At 37.4% G+C, this 14,720-nt stretch overlaps 1 protein-coding gene across 1 annotated transcript in view; it reads left to right on the top strand.

The window, feature by feature from the left end:
* The window catches only part of LIX1 (limb and CNS expressed 1), a 59,240-nt gene that overhangs the window by 21,138 nt on the left and 23,382 nt on the right, over positions 1-14,720 (top strand). Inside the window, exon 7 of the mRNA XM_047089549.1 lies at positions 5,396-5,559. Coding sequence (XP_046945505.1) covers positions 5,396-5,559 — 164 coding nt within the window. The remainder of the gene's footprint in view (positions 1-5,395; positions 5,560-14,720) is intronic.

Here is a 14,720-nt window from a genome sequence, read left to right as displayed (position 1 = left end):
TGAAAACAACCTAAACTCTGCCATAATTAGAGAGTGTCTCAGAATGAACAAAGAGCATAGATTATAAACTCAGACAGCACTAGGTTAAAAATCCCAAGTCTAAGACTTAGTAGCTGTTTGATTGTACCTTGAGCATCTTTAATGTCTAATCTATAAGTTGTGGATGATAATACCCAATTGTAGGGGATGTTATAAAGATTAAAAGAGACACGGTACCTGGGTAGCTCAGTTGGTTAAGCGTCTGACTTTGGCTCAGGTCATGATCTCACAGTCAGCGAGTTTGGGCCCCACGTCAAGCTCTGTGCTGACAGCTCAGAGCCTGGAGCCTGTTTTAGATTCTGTGTCTCTGTCTCTCTCTGCCCCTCCCCTGCTCATGCTCTGTCTCTCTCTGTCTCAAAAATAAATAAAAACATTAAAAAAAATAAAGAGTAAATGAGAAAATGCATAGTGCCTGGCTTATAATAGGTACACATGGATATCAGAATAGCAACTGCTTCCTATAACAGGACTTCTCAAACTTTAATGTGCATCAGATTGCCTGAGAATCTTGTTAAAAATGCAGATTCTGGGGGCACCTGTGTGGCTCAGTAGGTTAAGCGTCCGACTTCAGCTCAGGTTGTGATCTCGTGGTCCGTGAGTTCGAGCCCCGCGACGGGCTCTGTGCTGACAGCTCAGAGCCTGGAGCCTGTTTCAGATTCTGTGTTTCCCTCTCTCTGACCCTCCCCAGTTCATGCTCTGTCTCTCTCTGTCTCAAAAATAAATAAAGGTTAAAAAAAATTTTTTTTTTTTAAATGCAGATTCTGGTTCACTAGGCCTGGGGTCGGGCCTATGATCCTGCATTTCTAACCAGTCCCCAAGTGATATCCATGCTGCTTCTCAGAGAATTGAAGTTTTTGAAACAAGGATTTTGTGATTATTTTGGCTTTGTTTTTATTTTTAAGTAGTTGATGCTGAAAGTGAATCTTAAAAGATAACTAGACCATGCAAGAAGTCAACAGCCACTGGGGAAAAGGGCATTCTAAGAAGAGGAATGGAAGTAAGAGGCTTGCCATTAACATAAAATTCAAGGAAGTGTAAGGGGCCTGGAAGGTGTCTTGAGGAGAGAGGAGGGAGGTGGCTTGTATGGAACAAGAGAGTATCAAGACATGGAGTCTTCTATGCCTTGCCAAGGAGTTATTTATCTTATAGGTAATGAGGGACTCAGAGAGGGATTTTAAGAAGATGTGAATGAGAGGCGCCTGGGTGGCTCAGTTGATTAAGCATCCAACTTCGGCCCAGGTCATAATCTTGTGGTTTGTGAGTTCAAGCCCCAAGTTAGACTCTGTGCTGACAGCTCAGAGCCTGGAGCCTGCTTCAGATTCTATGTCTCCCTGTCTCTCTGCCCCTCCCCGCTCACACTCTGTCTCTCTCTCTCTCTCTCTCAAATAAAAAATAAATAAACGTTAAAAATTAAAAAAAAAAATGTTAATGATTTCATGAACCGTGAGATTTAGAAGATTACCCTGGAAACAGTTGGAGGATGGGTTGGATAGGAGAATAATGGAAGTCAGGAGGATATTATGGTATACTGGATGAGATATGAACCAATGCAGCAATGGCAGTACAGATTGAGAGGAAGTGGAGATTATGCAAGACATTAGGATATGGAATTGGTAAAACTTGGGCATTTATTAGAATGGAAAGAGGACATGAAATTTAAGGTTCCTGCCAGGTTTTTGATTTAGGTGACTGAGTAGGTCATAATATTACTTTCTAAATACTTCAGGAGGAAGAGAAGAGTTTTTGGGAAAGAAAATTAGTTGAGTTTGGAAAATGTTGAATTTGTGTGACATCTAATAAGCAAGTATCTATTAACAAAGTTGGAGCTATAGGAGAATGGTGTGGGAACCGTTGGCTTATATTATGGTAGATGCAGTCATGGAGCTAGGTTCTGTCATTTAAGGAAAATGGTAGAAAGCAAGAAAAGACAAGATTTTTATTCAGATCAACGTGAGGGGTAACGGAGGAAGAGAAACCCAAAAAAGAAACTGAGAGCAAATGGTTAAAAATAGAAAAGCAGAATCAGGATGAATACTGTCAGAAAAGACTAGAGATATGAACATTTCTAGAAGAAACTGACCAGCTATGTCAAATACAGTTAGAGGTCAAATACATAAGAACTGAAAATTAAGATTTGTTGATATTTGCTAGAGCAGTTTCAGCAGAATAAAGTGCAGAAGAATAAAGTCAGATTGTGGAGGGTTAAAAATGAATGGAAGATAAAGAATCAGAGATAGTAATATAAGATATTCTTTCTAGTAGCTTAGCCACAACAGGAAAATATTAATAACTAATAGCCAAAAATAGTCCCAAGGTTGAGTGTTTCATTTAATTGACTGATTGATTGATTCATTATCTTGAGCATGCCTATGGCTGCTGAGAAGTTGTGAATAAAGAGGAAACCTTTAAAAATAGGAGGTGAAGAGAATTACTACCAGAACAATGCCATTTGAGACTGGAAGAAATAATGTGGATCTGGGCACTTGAGCAGATGGGTCACTAGATGTGGGGATGGATATCACATGCTTGGTAGCCCAATTTTTTTCTGTAATAAGGGAGACAGGATCATTAGCTGAGCATCAAAGGGCAATTGTGGCTAGGGACTAAATTGTGTAGTGAGGCCTATCCTCAAACTTGGGTGGTTTTCTTCAGCAGAACTTAAGCCTCTGCTTGCATTTCCTTTGACATTGCCCATAAACCTTGTTGTTACTACTTCAAAAAAATAAAGGATCATATGTTTCATAAATAGAGTATCCTCTGCTATACTGATTCTTTGGAATTTCAAATAGCAAGCTGGCCTTCTTCCCTTTGCACTCCATTCATCAGGTTTTCCAGTCGACAAGAGGAGATAGAGATAGAAAGATGGATTGTGTGTGTGCATGTACATATGTTGTACTCTTTAGAGGTGATGACATACACAGAACTATCAAAGAAGTCTTCCAAGGTTGCAGAATGAAAAATTTGAAAACTGCTACTCGTATTCATATAGAAATCTACTTATTACATACCTTTGAACTCTTTAATCCACATAGCTTTGCATGCCAAAATTCTTGTGTTCATTTTACCTAGACTATCATGAGTCTTCATCTTCCAACTTCAGTTCTCAGCTTAAATTCATCCAACAATGAACTGACTTAAAATAGCAGTCTATTGTGCCTTGTGGACTATCAGAGCAACAGTTTACTGGCTTTTGTTTTAGGCTTCAGTCTTTAAGACATCCTGCTGAATTCTGGTGGTCACATGCAAGTAGAAATGCAAACCAGAAAGCTCAAAAATCCTTGCTTTCTTAGAGCTGGGAGGCCAGGGAAGATGAGTAGCAAAAATACAGTTTAGGATATAAAAGTTCTATTTAGAAGTACATCAACTGGTAGAAAATATTATTCAAATATTTTTGAATAAATGAAAAACTCTGTAATGACCAATCTCACCTTGACCACTTCAACATGTACTTTTTAGTTAATTCACCTACACCCTCTGATAGTCTTATGTTTTCCTTTTTGTTTTTCAAAACACTTCTTAAATACTAACCATTACAGTTTTAAAATATACACAGGCATCTGATTCCTTAGGCATCTTGAGAATTTGCCTGAACTGCACACTATGAAACTGATCCACGACCTAGGAATGAGGTAAAGGTGCCACATGCTCTAGTAAACAACTTAGAAGGTGGTTGTGCATTGTTTTTGCCTCCAGGTTAAACTCTGTGACTTTCCTGACTCCCTGAAAACTATTGAAGCCCAACATTTTGAAGCACAGTTAGGAATGTATTTAGGAGAATGCAAAGGACATAGGCACAATATTATGCAAAGACTGTTTGGAAGAACAAAAACTATTTAATCCAGAACTTGAGGAAACCTGAGAGTTGTCTGTATTAGTATACTTTCATATACAAGTGAAAGACACCAATACAAAATGATTTAAGGAAAAAGCAGATTCATTGACTCAGGGGCTCAAAGTATTTCTTTGGAACTTAGTTTTTCTTTCTCCATCTCTTGGTTTTACACTTCTCTGTGTTGGCTTTCTTCTCAGCCACGTTTCTCCCTTGCTTGGGCAGTGCCACACTTACCTCCTATCCTCCCAGCAACCTAGTGAAAAAGGGGAGAATCTGGTCTTCGAACATTTCCAACAGAAGTCCTGCACTCATTGGTTCTAAATGACTTGGCTTTGGTCAAATCTCCATCCCTCAACCCTGAAGAAGACATGGTTGAAGGAAAGATGATTGTTTAAAGAAAACCTTTATGCTATTCCCACAAAGAGGGGAAGCAAATGCCAGGCAGTCAAAAACAACAGATGTCCTATATTGCCTTCATGCATGTGGTGGACTTTCATGTGGATAAGGGGATAAACTTCTGTGAGGCCCCAGAAATGAGAAATAGACCACTTGCAGGAACCTTACAGGAAAGCAGATTTCAGCTTACTCCCAAAAAGGATCTTTTCACAGAACCATTAAAAGTTGAAACGGGCTGCCTCAAGGTGTGCCAAGTGCCAGCTCCTTCCCTATGTTAAGGCGCAAGCCAGATAGGCAGCTGTCAATAGTGTTGTGTAAGACATTCCTACATTAGGCAGAACTTTGCCTGCATGACCTGTAAGGTCTCTTTTGATGCTACAATTCTATTATCCTTGTTAATTTCCACAATTCAATTTGCAGTACAGGATAAACAAACCAACCAAATTTGATCTGAAACTTCTGCAGGCTATCACAGGTCATTTAATCTAAAACACATGGCTATAGCCATTACTATGTTTTCTGAAGTCATCTAACAGACGTAGTCCTTAACAAGGTCTCCATGTTATTAGTTTCACTTATGGCTTTTTCCAGCCTCCTGCTTATTACACAATTGCCTTTCATTCTCCTTTAGATTGGGATGGAGAGGAGCATGAAAGAGTTTTCTTCTTTCTGCCTTTCTCCTCTTAAATCTTATACTAGGTGGGTCCCAATTGAAATCGCATTGTTTATATCTTTACCTCCAAATTTGGCTTTCACTTTGTAAGTGTAAGAATCTATGAGAAAGGGAGCAGGGGCCATGGATAACCATAGCTCTAAACAAAGTTTATTGAAACAAATTTTCAAAGAAGAGTGACGTTTTTAATTTGATATTAAAAATTAATTTATAAAGTAAACTTAATATACTGCAACATTATTAGAATTAGGGTACCAAACCACTTGAGCCATACTCATAAAGAGATAAACACATTTGCACTAAATAGGAAAGCACTCCCTCCCACTCCCACAGTACATACTGTTCTGCCTAAATTGGAAATGACATGTTACACAATCCAGCATGCAAATAAAATTTTGTTTTTGCCAGAGTACATCCTTCCTTAATAACCAATTGTGTTTTTTTGTGTTTTTCAGTGAATGTTGTGTCAATGTTACAGGAATTTTGGGAAAGCAAGCAGCAGCAGAGGGCTGCATTCCCAAGTGAAGGCGTGGTGGTCTATGAGTCACTGCCATCTCCAGGACCGCCCTTTGTGAGTTATGTGACCCTCCCAGGGGGAAGCTGTTTTGGCAACTTTCAGGTAAGAAACAACCATAAATTGGTCAGGAAAAGTTAATTGGGTTAAGAGAGTAAGTCGTTTTATAAAATGGTAACATTATAAGCTTTCTTGGTCGTAGTGAAAAATAAGTTGTGTCATATTCCATTATATATACAGTTTGGTCAGGTCTTCCAATTTTTTTAAATGTAAGTGTTTTAAATTACGTGATGTTTCTTTGTGGAAAATTAATTTTATAGCATTTTATTTGCTGATAGCTGCTGCCTTTCCCCTCAGAATATTTTAGAATAAACCATACAGAACAAGGAAACTCTTGCAAAGTCCTTCCATCAGGGGCCTTCCATCAATTTTGTAATCAAATGCTAATCAATCTACTACACACCAAAGCACCAACCAACAGCAAAGGTTGAGACTCACAGGTCTGAGTTCAGGCACTTGTACTAAGCCCAACTTCTGCCTCTGAATAACTGTATATCCTTGGGAAGCTGATTTTAACTTCTTGATTTCACTGATTTTGAAATGGGGAATAATATCCGTGGTGTTAGTTGGGAGTCATATCTGATATATATGCAATATACTTATATGCACATACCAGGTATTCTAAGTATTTTTTGGTAATTATTATAAAGGCTCTTTTAGTTGGTTAAATCTTTATTTTGTTTATGATTAACATAAATGATGATGCATTTCTAGTTGTATATCAACTCACACAAAAACATTGCCTATATTAACCATCAACTTATGATTGTCCAGTGTATATGACAAATACTCATTGACTAGGAAATATCAAGCATTGGGCCAAGTGATGAGGATATAGTCCATACCTTGGAGAAATAAGTGTGCAAAAAAATTATAGTAATCAAATAGTTATAGATGAGGGTCATGAAAGCATAAAGAAGAAACTTCTCAGTTTACCAATCACCTTTCTAAGTACTCCTTTAATGCAGTAACTTTCTCTCTCAATTTTCCATAACTGGCAAAAATGCTTTAATTATAGTTTATGAACTATATGCTCAACAAGCATTCAAGTTTCCCTCTTAGGTTTGACAACTAGGAACCCCAGAGGCAAATTTACAGTGTACCTCTTTGCAGTGTGAGTCTACAAAACTTAATGTCACATAATTAAGGACTAACATTATACTTGATATTATTTATATTTCTACCTTTACTCTCCCTTTGCACCTAGTGTGCCTTACTCATTTATTTTATCCTGCTACTGTGTATCTATTACTTGTTATTTCAAACCTTTATGGAGTGAGTCTAATAAATAGACCCAAACCATGAGGGTGTCTTTGCCAGTCAATACAGGGGACATGGCATTCCTAGCATACAGAACAGTATGTGGAAAGGCCTGGAGGAAGAGAAAACCACAAGCACTTTCAGACTTTGGGAAACCTAAGTGTGTCTGTGGCAGGGAAATGGTAGGAGATGATGGAATAGGCACTCATATCAAACCATAAATTTTCTTCATACTTTGCAAAGGAGAACAGGTTCTATTCTGTATACAATCAGAACCCCTGAAGGATTCTGAGCAGGAGACTGATACATTCAAATGTGTTTCAGAAGGATTATTCTGACAGTAGCATGACAGTAATTTTCAGGAACTGTTTTCAAAACTTCTGGCCCAGCCCGCTACGGAGGTCTTGCTTTCTCCTACCCTGAACATTGATCAACAGTGGACCTCTATTTGACCTCTGACTAATGACAGTGAGTTGCCTAATGAAGATGATTTGAAGGCAGGTCTAGAAGCCTCAAAACAGAGTTTAACATAACCACAGATACTTAGACAAGGATGAGGGAGAGGGGAAGGGGAAGAAAGGCAGCAACTGAGAAAGGGATTCCCAAATCATGTGAACCTGCGGGCCCATCATTGAGCATTCTAAGGTGAAGTCTGCCTACTCATACAGAGCTTCCATCAGACTTCTCATTCAGAGGAGACCTTCTAGGCAGAACTTGCTCTGTGGCAGAACTACTCAGCCACAAAACAAGGTCTTGCCAGCCACCTGAATGAATCTCTTTGTCCATGAATGTAAATGGTCTAAAGACCACCAAACATCTGAGGAAAACTAAAAACAGAAGAGAAAGGCCAAGTCAAACAAACATAAGAATATAAAGAATTCAAGCAACAGATGACATAAGAGAGGATTCCAGTGAGAATCCTCAGAAAATTGTGGAAAGATATTTATCCTTGAAATAGCTATGAAACAAAGGCAGGGAACAAGAAATTTAAAAATATGGTTGCCAAATTAGAATAATAAAAATAAATAAATAAAAGAGGAGTAAATAGATGAGTAGACATAGGTCACAGCCAAATTAGTAAAGGATGACAAAGTAAAAATTTTATTAGTAAAGTAAATGTTCTACAACATAGAGCAAAAAGACAAAGAGATGGGAAAAAAATTAATACAGGAGATATGGGGATAAATCCTGGAGGCAAACGTTAATCTCATAAGGGTTCTAGAAAGAGACAAAGGAAATAGTGGTGAATAAATATATAACAGAAACAATTTTCTTTGAGTTAAAGAAGTCACAAATTTTCATATAGAAATGAAAATTTATTTTACATTTCTATAATGTAAAATTTCTATAATATGGAAATGGCCTACCATATTCCAAACAGGATCATGATGAAAGAATCACAGAGTTCCGTGGGACTTAGAGAAAATATTCTGCTTAACAGATGGATCAAGAGCCTTTTTTTTTGATACTAGATTTGTAATTGATCTCACTGGTTTGGGTTTTAGTTTTTGGTTTTATTTTAATGTAGATTGAATTTGTATGTAAGATAGGTTTGGAGGAACTGATGTCATAGGGCAAAAAATGGCAAACCTGGTCAACAAAACTGAACTATTCTTTTGAAAAGATTAATAAAAAACATTTTTGGCATTTCTGAGTAAGAAACAATACAAAGCATATACTACACTAAGCATGATAAAAGGAATGCAATCATAGGAGTATAATATAAGAATACTACATAAACAATTATACTGAAAAACATGAAAACTTAGATGATATTAAAAAAACTTAGATGATATTGACTACGTTTTGGGAAGTCTCTGTATTATCTTTGAAACTCTTCTATAAGTCTACAATTATTTCAAAATTAAAATTTAAAAAAGGTTTTCAGTGGCTCCCTATTACCTTCTTATTAAAGTTTAAATTCCTTAAACTGGACCCCAACTTTCCCTTTCAACTTTATCTCCCTGAATTCCTCTTCTGACACTCAATGCTTCAGCCCAACTGTTCTTCATTTATATCTTGACCTCTTCTAGCTACTACTTATATGCATATACTTATATGCATATGCACAGTCTATAATAAAATGTAAATGCCTCAGAGATAGGCTCTGTATCCTATCCCTATGACTCCAAGCACTGTGCTTTGCATATAGTAATGCCTAATAAATTTTGTTGAAGGAATAGCTAAATGAATGAATAAAAAATCTCAAAAATCACTGAAGTTTAGGGGTGCCTCGCTGGCTCAGTAGGTTAGGCATTTAACTTTTGATTTAGGCTCAAGTCATGATCTCACACTTTGTGAGTTCAACCCACATGTTGGGCTCTACACTGACAGTGTGGAGCCTGCTTGGGATTCTCTCCCTCTCTCTCTCTCTCTCTCTCTCTCTTTTTCTGCCTCTCCCCTTCTCACACTCTTGTCTCAAAAATAAATAAATAAACTTAAAGAAATCACTGAAGTTTATATTTGTCCATTATTGTATACGATCACTCTTCATTGATATATAAAATAGTATATATATTATTATATGCAATACAATATATCAAATAAGGTATTTTACCTAACTATAAGATGGTGGGCTGGCAAGGAAAAGTCAGAAACATTAAAATCAGATAATATTATTATGTTCATATCTGTGGCTTAATTTAAAAATATTATTGTAAAAAACCATCTAAGTCTCTCTGACTTTAATTTATGTGTAATACCTTTCCTTCCACCCTATACCCATGCCCATGAATAAGCAAGATTTGGCCATCCTCTCACCCAAGTGTTCATTATGTCTGTCCTTATGTAATAAGTACATTCATTATAATCTATCTAGAATATAATGTGTATGACAGATCAGTGCATGGGTCTAGAGCACAGGAGTTTAAGAAACTCAAATTTTCTTGTTTTTGTTTTTTGCTTTCACTACACTGAGAATTATGAATTTCCCAATCATCTCATAAAGTTCTACTTAAAATGATAGGGCTTCCCCTAGATAGTACATTCAACATCCTCCTTGTGGTCTTTAAAAAATAGAAGACAAAATGAGAAAACTGAACTCTTCAATAGGGAAGCCTCTTGGTGATTTCTCTAATCATTTCAGAGTCTCCTTTACCTTATGTTTAAATCATTATATTTTAAGGTTCTCAGGAGGATTGTTAACATCGTTGCTTTAAAAGATGCAGAATTTCCTGAATCAAATGTTTTGAAAATGTGTTTGGGTGATTGGCTGACAAATCTGGTCCCTTAACCCATTTGGCCTTCCAAAATATGATTTGAGAAAGGAAAACCAGGAAATAGAAAAAAGAAAAAAAATTTCTCCTAAAGCAACATCCTTACCCTTTTCTTTGTCAGTTCAGAAACCATCTTAAATGTTATTTTCACCATATAACATTTCATCATGTTTTTGCCAGCAGTTGGCCAGTAAGAGCCTACATGCTCATTCCTGCAATGCTTTTCACATAATCAAATGTCACCCTTGTGCACTGCAAATCATTTCATGATGGATTATTAATGCCAAGACCATGTGCTGAGACATGGAGAAACCATTATGCCAGCAGTAGCCTTCTTACTGAGCCATGGACGTCACCTCCAATGGTGCCAAGTAATTGAAAATACTTGAAGTGGAGTATGGGACTGGATTGAAGGATTAATCCTTCTGGTTTCATGAAAGCTGTAAGAGATTATGCCCATTCATTCTTTAGAAAAATGGTATTCAGACTTAGCTTTAGTTTTCTGATTAATCAAAGGAAAGCAGTCAAAAGGCTCTGATGGACACAAACCACTGGTTTTATGCAAAGAAACCTCCCACTGAAGTAAATGGGAGGCTTGTGTCCAAGAAGACTAATTAAAGAACTTTCAGTTAGTCTTGACACCACAAGCCACAAAAAAACAAAGAGCCGGAGGGAAAGACAGCAGCCATAATCTTGTTTAAACTATGCCTTCCTAAATTACTATGTATTAGAAAAAGAGAAGTGAAAATATGATTCATTTTTGAATTTCAAAACAATGAATAAATGACCTATTGATATTAAATTATTTTTCTTTTAGAAAGTTATATTGAAACACATTAGTTCTTATTGTGTCTTTTATAACAGAAACCATCCTCTAATATTACAGGCATTAGGTAGGAATTCATGCATTTTGGACATATTTTCTTTATGCCATTTTCGTCTAGGCAGTTAATCCTTCCCTAGCCACATATCATGACCATGAAAACTTGCAGTAATTTCCATTTTTTTACAATAAGAGCAACACAGAGGCCATCAGATCAACGTCTGGCTCCCCTTTTGATGAACTCAGAAGGAAAGCCACTCACTGCTTCAGCAGCTGTTTCTGTTTTCAAATGCAAAAGGAGAACTTATTTGAGTATTTTATCTTATTTTCTATTTTGATTAAAAGGTTTGATTCAAATTTTGTTTTCCGGCCAGTGACGTGGCCTTCCAGGTAGCCTGCTAGGGTGATTTGGATTAATGAAACTTCATTCTTATTTGGAATAAAAACCAAAAATTCCTTTGAGTGTAGTACTAGACCATGCGATTATTTATGTGCGTAAGTTGGGATTGAATAAAAAATGTGTCCCCTGGCTAAAACACTGATGTGATAGCTCGATTTATTTGAAGTACAGGACACTAAGCCATTTGGGTATCATATCTTTTTTCACATAAACATTTTGCTGTTGTTAAAATTTCTTCACAGAAAATAAATATAGGTGTTAAACATGGTTCGGGTATTTAGGCTGTTTTGTGTATTGTCAACCACCCCACAGAACTGAGACATTTCATATTTCCAGAGGCAAGCCATTGATTGATTTTTTTTCAACAAATATTTGGTGTTGCATAACACGGCTGCACAGTTGAGAGATGTGAGAGGAACACACAGAGCAGATGAGCTCCTAGCAAAGCTCTGTCTCTAAAAGGCTTTTCATTTTTATGCCTCTTAATTTTCACACCAAAACTTTTGCCTGTGAAGATACCTAGAAAAACTACTTTTCCAAGATATATATGGCCTAAAAGAAGGAGAGGACTGTTTGATTTTATTGTGTTTTAGTTACTTATGGTAGTAAGCATACTTCCCCTGTATTATCAGATATAAAACACATGTTTTACACTTTCATGCATTGAATGATTCTTCTCAAAGTCCACGGAATTAAAAGTATATTTAAATCACAACAAACTAAGTTTATAAAAGTAAGTTTTTACCAGGAGACATGGACTAATAGAAAATATGATTAATTCATAGACTTGGTGAAATGGAATCATAATGTTTTTTTCACTGTTTATTAAATAAGGCCTAGCCTTAACATTCTGTGTCCCAAATAGAGATTTAGTTCCTGCCAGAAAATTGAGACTCTTACCCTACACTAAAGCTGTTTTAATGCAAAGTATTTCTATTTGAAATCATCCATGACCTCTCTTCTCTGTCTCCAGACTTGTACACCTTGACCCAAATGCACAACACACCATGCAATGTAACGTAACTTCTAAAGGAGGCATTTCCTGGTAGAAATCTCCACAGGAAAGCATCCTGTGTTGCAACTAATGAGACCCAAAGATAGGAAGGCTAGTTATAGCCCCTTCCCATTTGAAAGTCATATGTCAAGACTTTAATGACTTGCCCATGAAACTGGGAGTGCATATTGTTTTTTATTTATTTATTTTTTTTTACATTTTATTTATTTTTGATAGAGAGAGACAGAGCAGACGTGGGGGAGGGGCAGGGAGAGACGAGACACAAAATCCAAAGCAGGCTCCAGGCTCTGAGCTGTCAGCACAGGGCCAGACATGGGGCTCGAACTCACAAACTGCGAGATCATGACCTGAGCCAAAGTTGGACGCTTAACCGACTGAGCCACCCAGGCATCCCAGGAGTGCATGTTGTTTTAATGAGATGTTGTATTTATTCCCCAGCCCTGTTCCTTGACTTTAATCTGTGTCTTTTCTTAGTGAGCAAAGTGAACAGAGATGCTTGGCCTCCAAATAGAACAGAGTGCAGTGAAAGAAATGCTTGGGAAGAGAATCCACAGTAAATAAAGACTTGGGACTATCTTCACAGGAGTCTCCAAGCCCCTAGTTGAATGAGCTTTAGGAAGATACTGTCTCTCGAGTTGCTGAGTGAGGAAGAAAAGCTGACTCCATCTTGCCCCGTCCCCCCTCCATCCCTCTCAGTGCAATCAGAGCCAAGTCCTTTTACATCAAAGCAACTATAAAAATAAACCAAAACTTTGAGCCCTGATCAATTCATCTTGTCTTCACCTGAACTTGAAAAAAGCAAAGGAATAAAAGAAAAAAGGGAAAGAAAAAAACGCAAGGAGCAAAACACAACATGGTTTTGTAATAGTTACCAGGGACCTTGGTCTAGGTATGTGTGTAGAATAGCATTTGCAGCAGAGGTAAACTAGGAGGAGGCCAGGTGGTTTATATTATAAAAATAACATTCTGACCCACCATGTGCATGAAACGTTTCTTTCAGTTGACAGGAACTGGTGAGTTTTCTCTGAAAATTGGACTCCCAGACCACTCCCCTCCCCCATACCTAGCAAAGACCCCGATTCCCAGCACACACAGAGTTCCAAATTGCTCCCAACATATTTGCAGCCAGCCTGACCTACAGAGAAAGAGACGCAATATTAACTTGAGTGACTGAGTTTCAACGGTTGCCCTTTTTCACATCACCATCTGGAAGGAGAAAAAATGCTAATATATCCACAATTAGATAAATTGGAACACATGCAAATGTTCATGCTTAGACCAGGGCAGTCAAGGTCTTAAAGAACTGAAAAGGGGACAATTAGCAGCAGGGCCTGGCTTGCGGCATTCTTTGTGCTGATGCCTTGCTGTCAGGATGAAACAGAGGTGTTGGTGACACTGACCAGAGCTGGCAGGCCATACACACACAACTCTGCAAGTCGCTTGCTGAGATTTGAACTCTGATTCCCAAAAGCAAAATTTTTCCAACCACCTGAATGACAGACTTGACAGCCTAAAGGACTTGGGCAAGAATTCTCACCTCTCAGTCAGTTTATTTGGTTTTGCCACCTGCAAAGTCCCAGCTCAGGACATCCCTTGGGTAAATGTGCCATTCAGGGAATGCCACCTAAGTAACACTGACCTGCCCTTGACCCCAAGGGGGACAACATTTTCAGGTCTGAATTCATACGTAGATTCGATCTGTCACATTTGCTATTACTGTTCTTATTCAAAAATCTAATTTCTTAAATAGACTATTTTTCAACTCCTTGGCTATCATTAGTAGGGACTGAGTTAAGTGTGCCTAACTTAGTTTTGTACATTTTGGACCTACAAACCATTTTTTTTTCTTGATGTCTTTCAAATACAAATATGAAAGGGGCGCCTGGGTGGCTCAGTCTCCCAGCAGACAGAAGTCTGATGTCCTCTCAGAGCCTGCATCAGATCCTCTGTCCCCCCTCTCTCTGCCCTCTCTCCTGCTTATGCTGTCTGTCTGTCCATCTGTCTCTCTCTTTCTCAAAAAAAAAAAAAAAAAAAAAAACTTGAAGCCACAAGAGAATTAAAATAAATAAATAAATAAATAAATAAATAAAAATATGAAAAATACTAAAAAGTCTGATGTTTAAGATGGAAAAAAGTTACTTATATTGATGTCTTTCCATGTGCTTTCCTATGGAAAACACTGTAGTTGAGATGTATGTACAGTAACATCTTGAGGTCCAGAAACAGCCATTCAACCCATGTATTCTTCCTATTTTCTAATACTAAGCATGGGGAAAATTATTAATCAAATGAAGGCTCTCAGGGAAGTAACTGTTCAGAGTATAAATTGTGCCAGCCTAACCAGGTTTCTAGGAACAGTAACACATTTATCAATACTTGTAAAGTATTTAATAAATAATTAACATTAAAATTCATTTCTTATTAGGCATTTCTATTTTTTTCCCTTTTTTTTAATGTTTATTTTTGAGAGGTTGGGGGGCGGTGCAGAGAGAG

The sequence above is a fragment of the Lynx rufus genome, unplaced genomic scaffold (genome assembly GCF_022079265.1).
Source record: "Lynx rufus isolate CCGP_SWC_20201006 ecotype Redwood Valley unplaced genomic scaffold, mLynRuf1.p SCAF_1, whole genome shotgun sequence".
In the NCBI taxonomy this organism is placed as follows: Eukaryota; Metazoa; Chordata; class Mammalia; order Carnivora; family Felidae; genus Lynx; species Lynx rufus.
The sequence above is the reverse complement of the archived record's forward strand: the minus strand, read 5'-3'. Positions and strand labels throughout refer to the sequence as shown.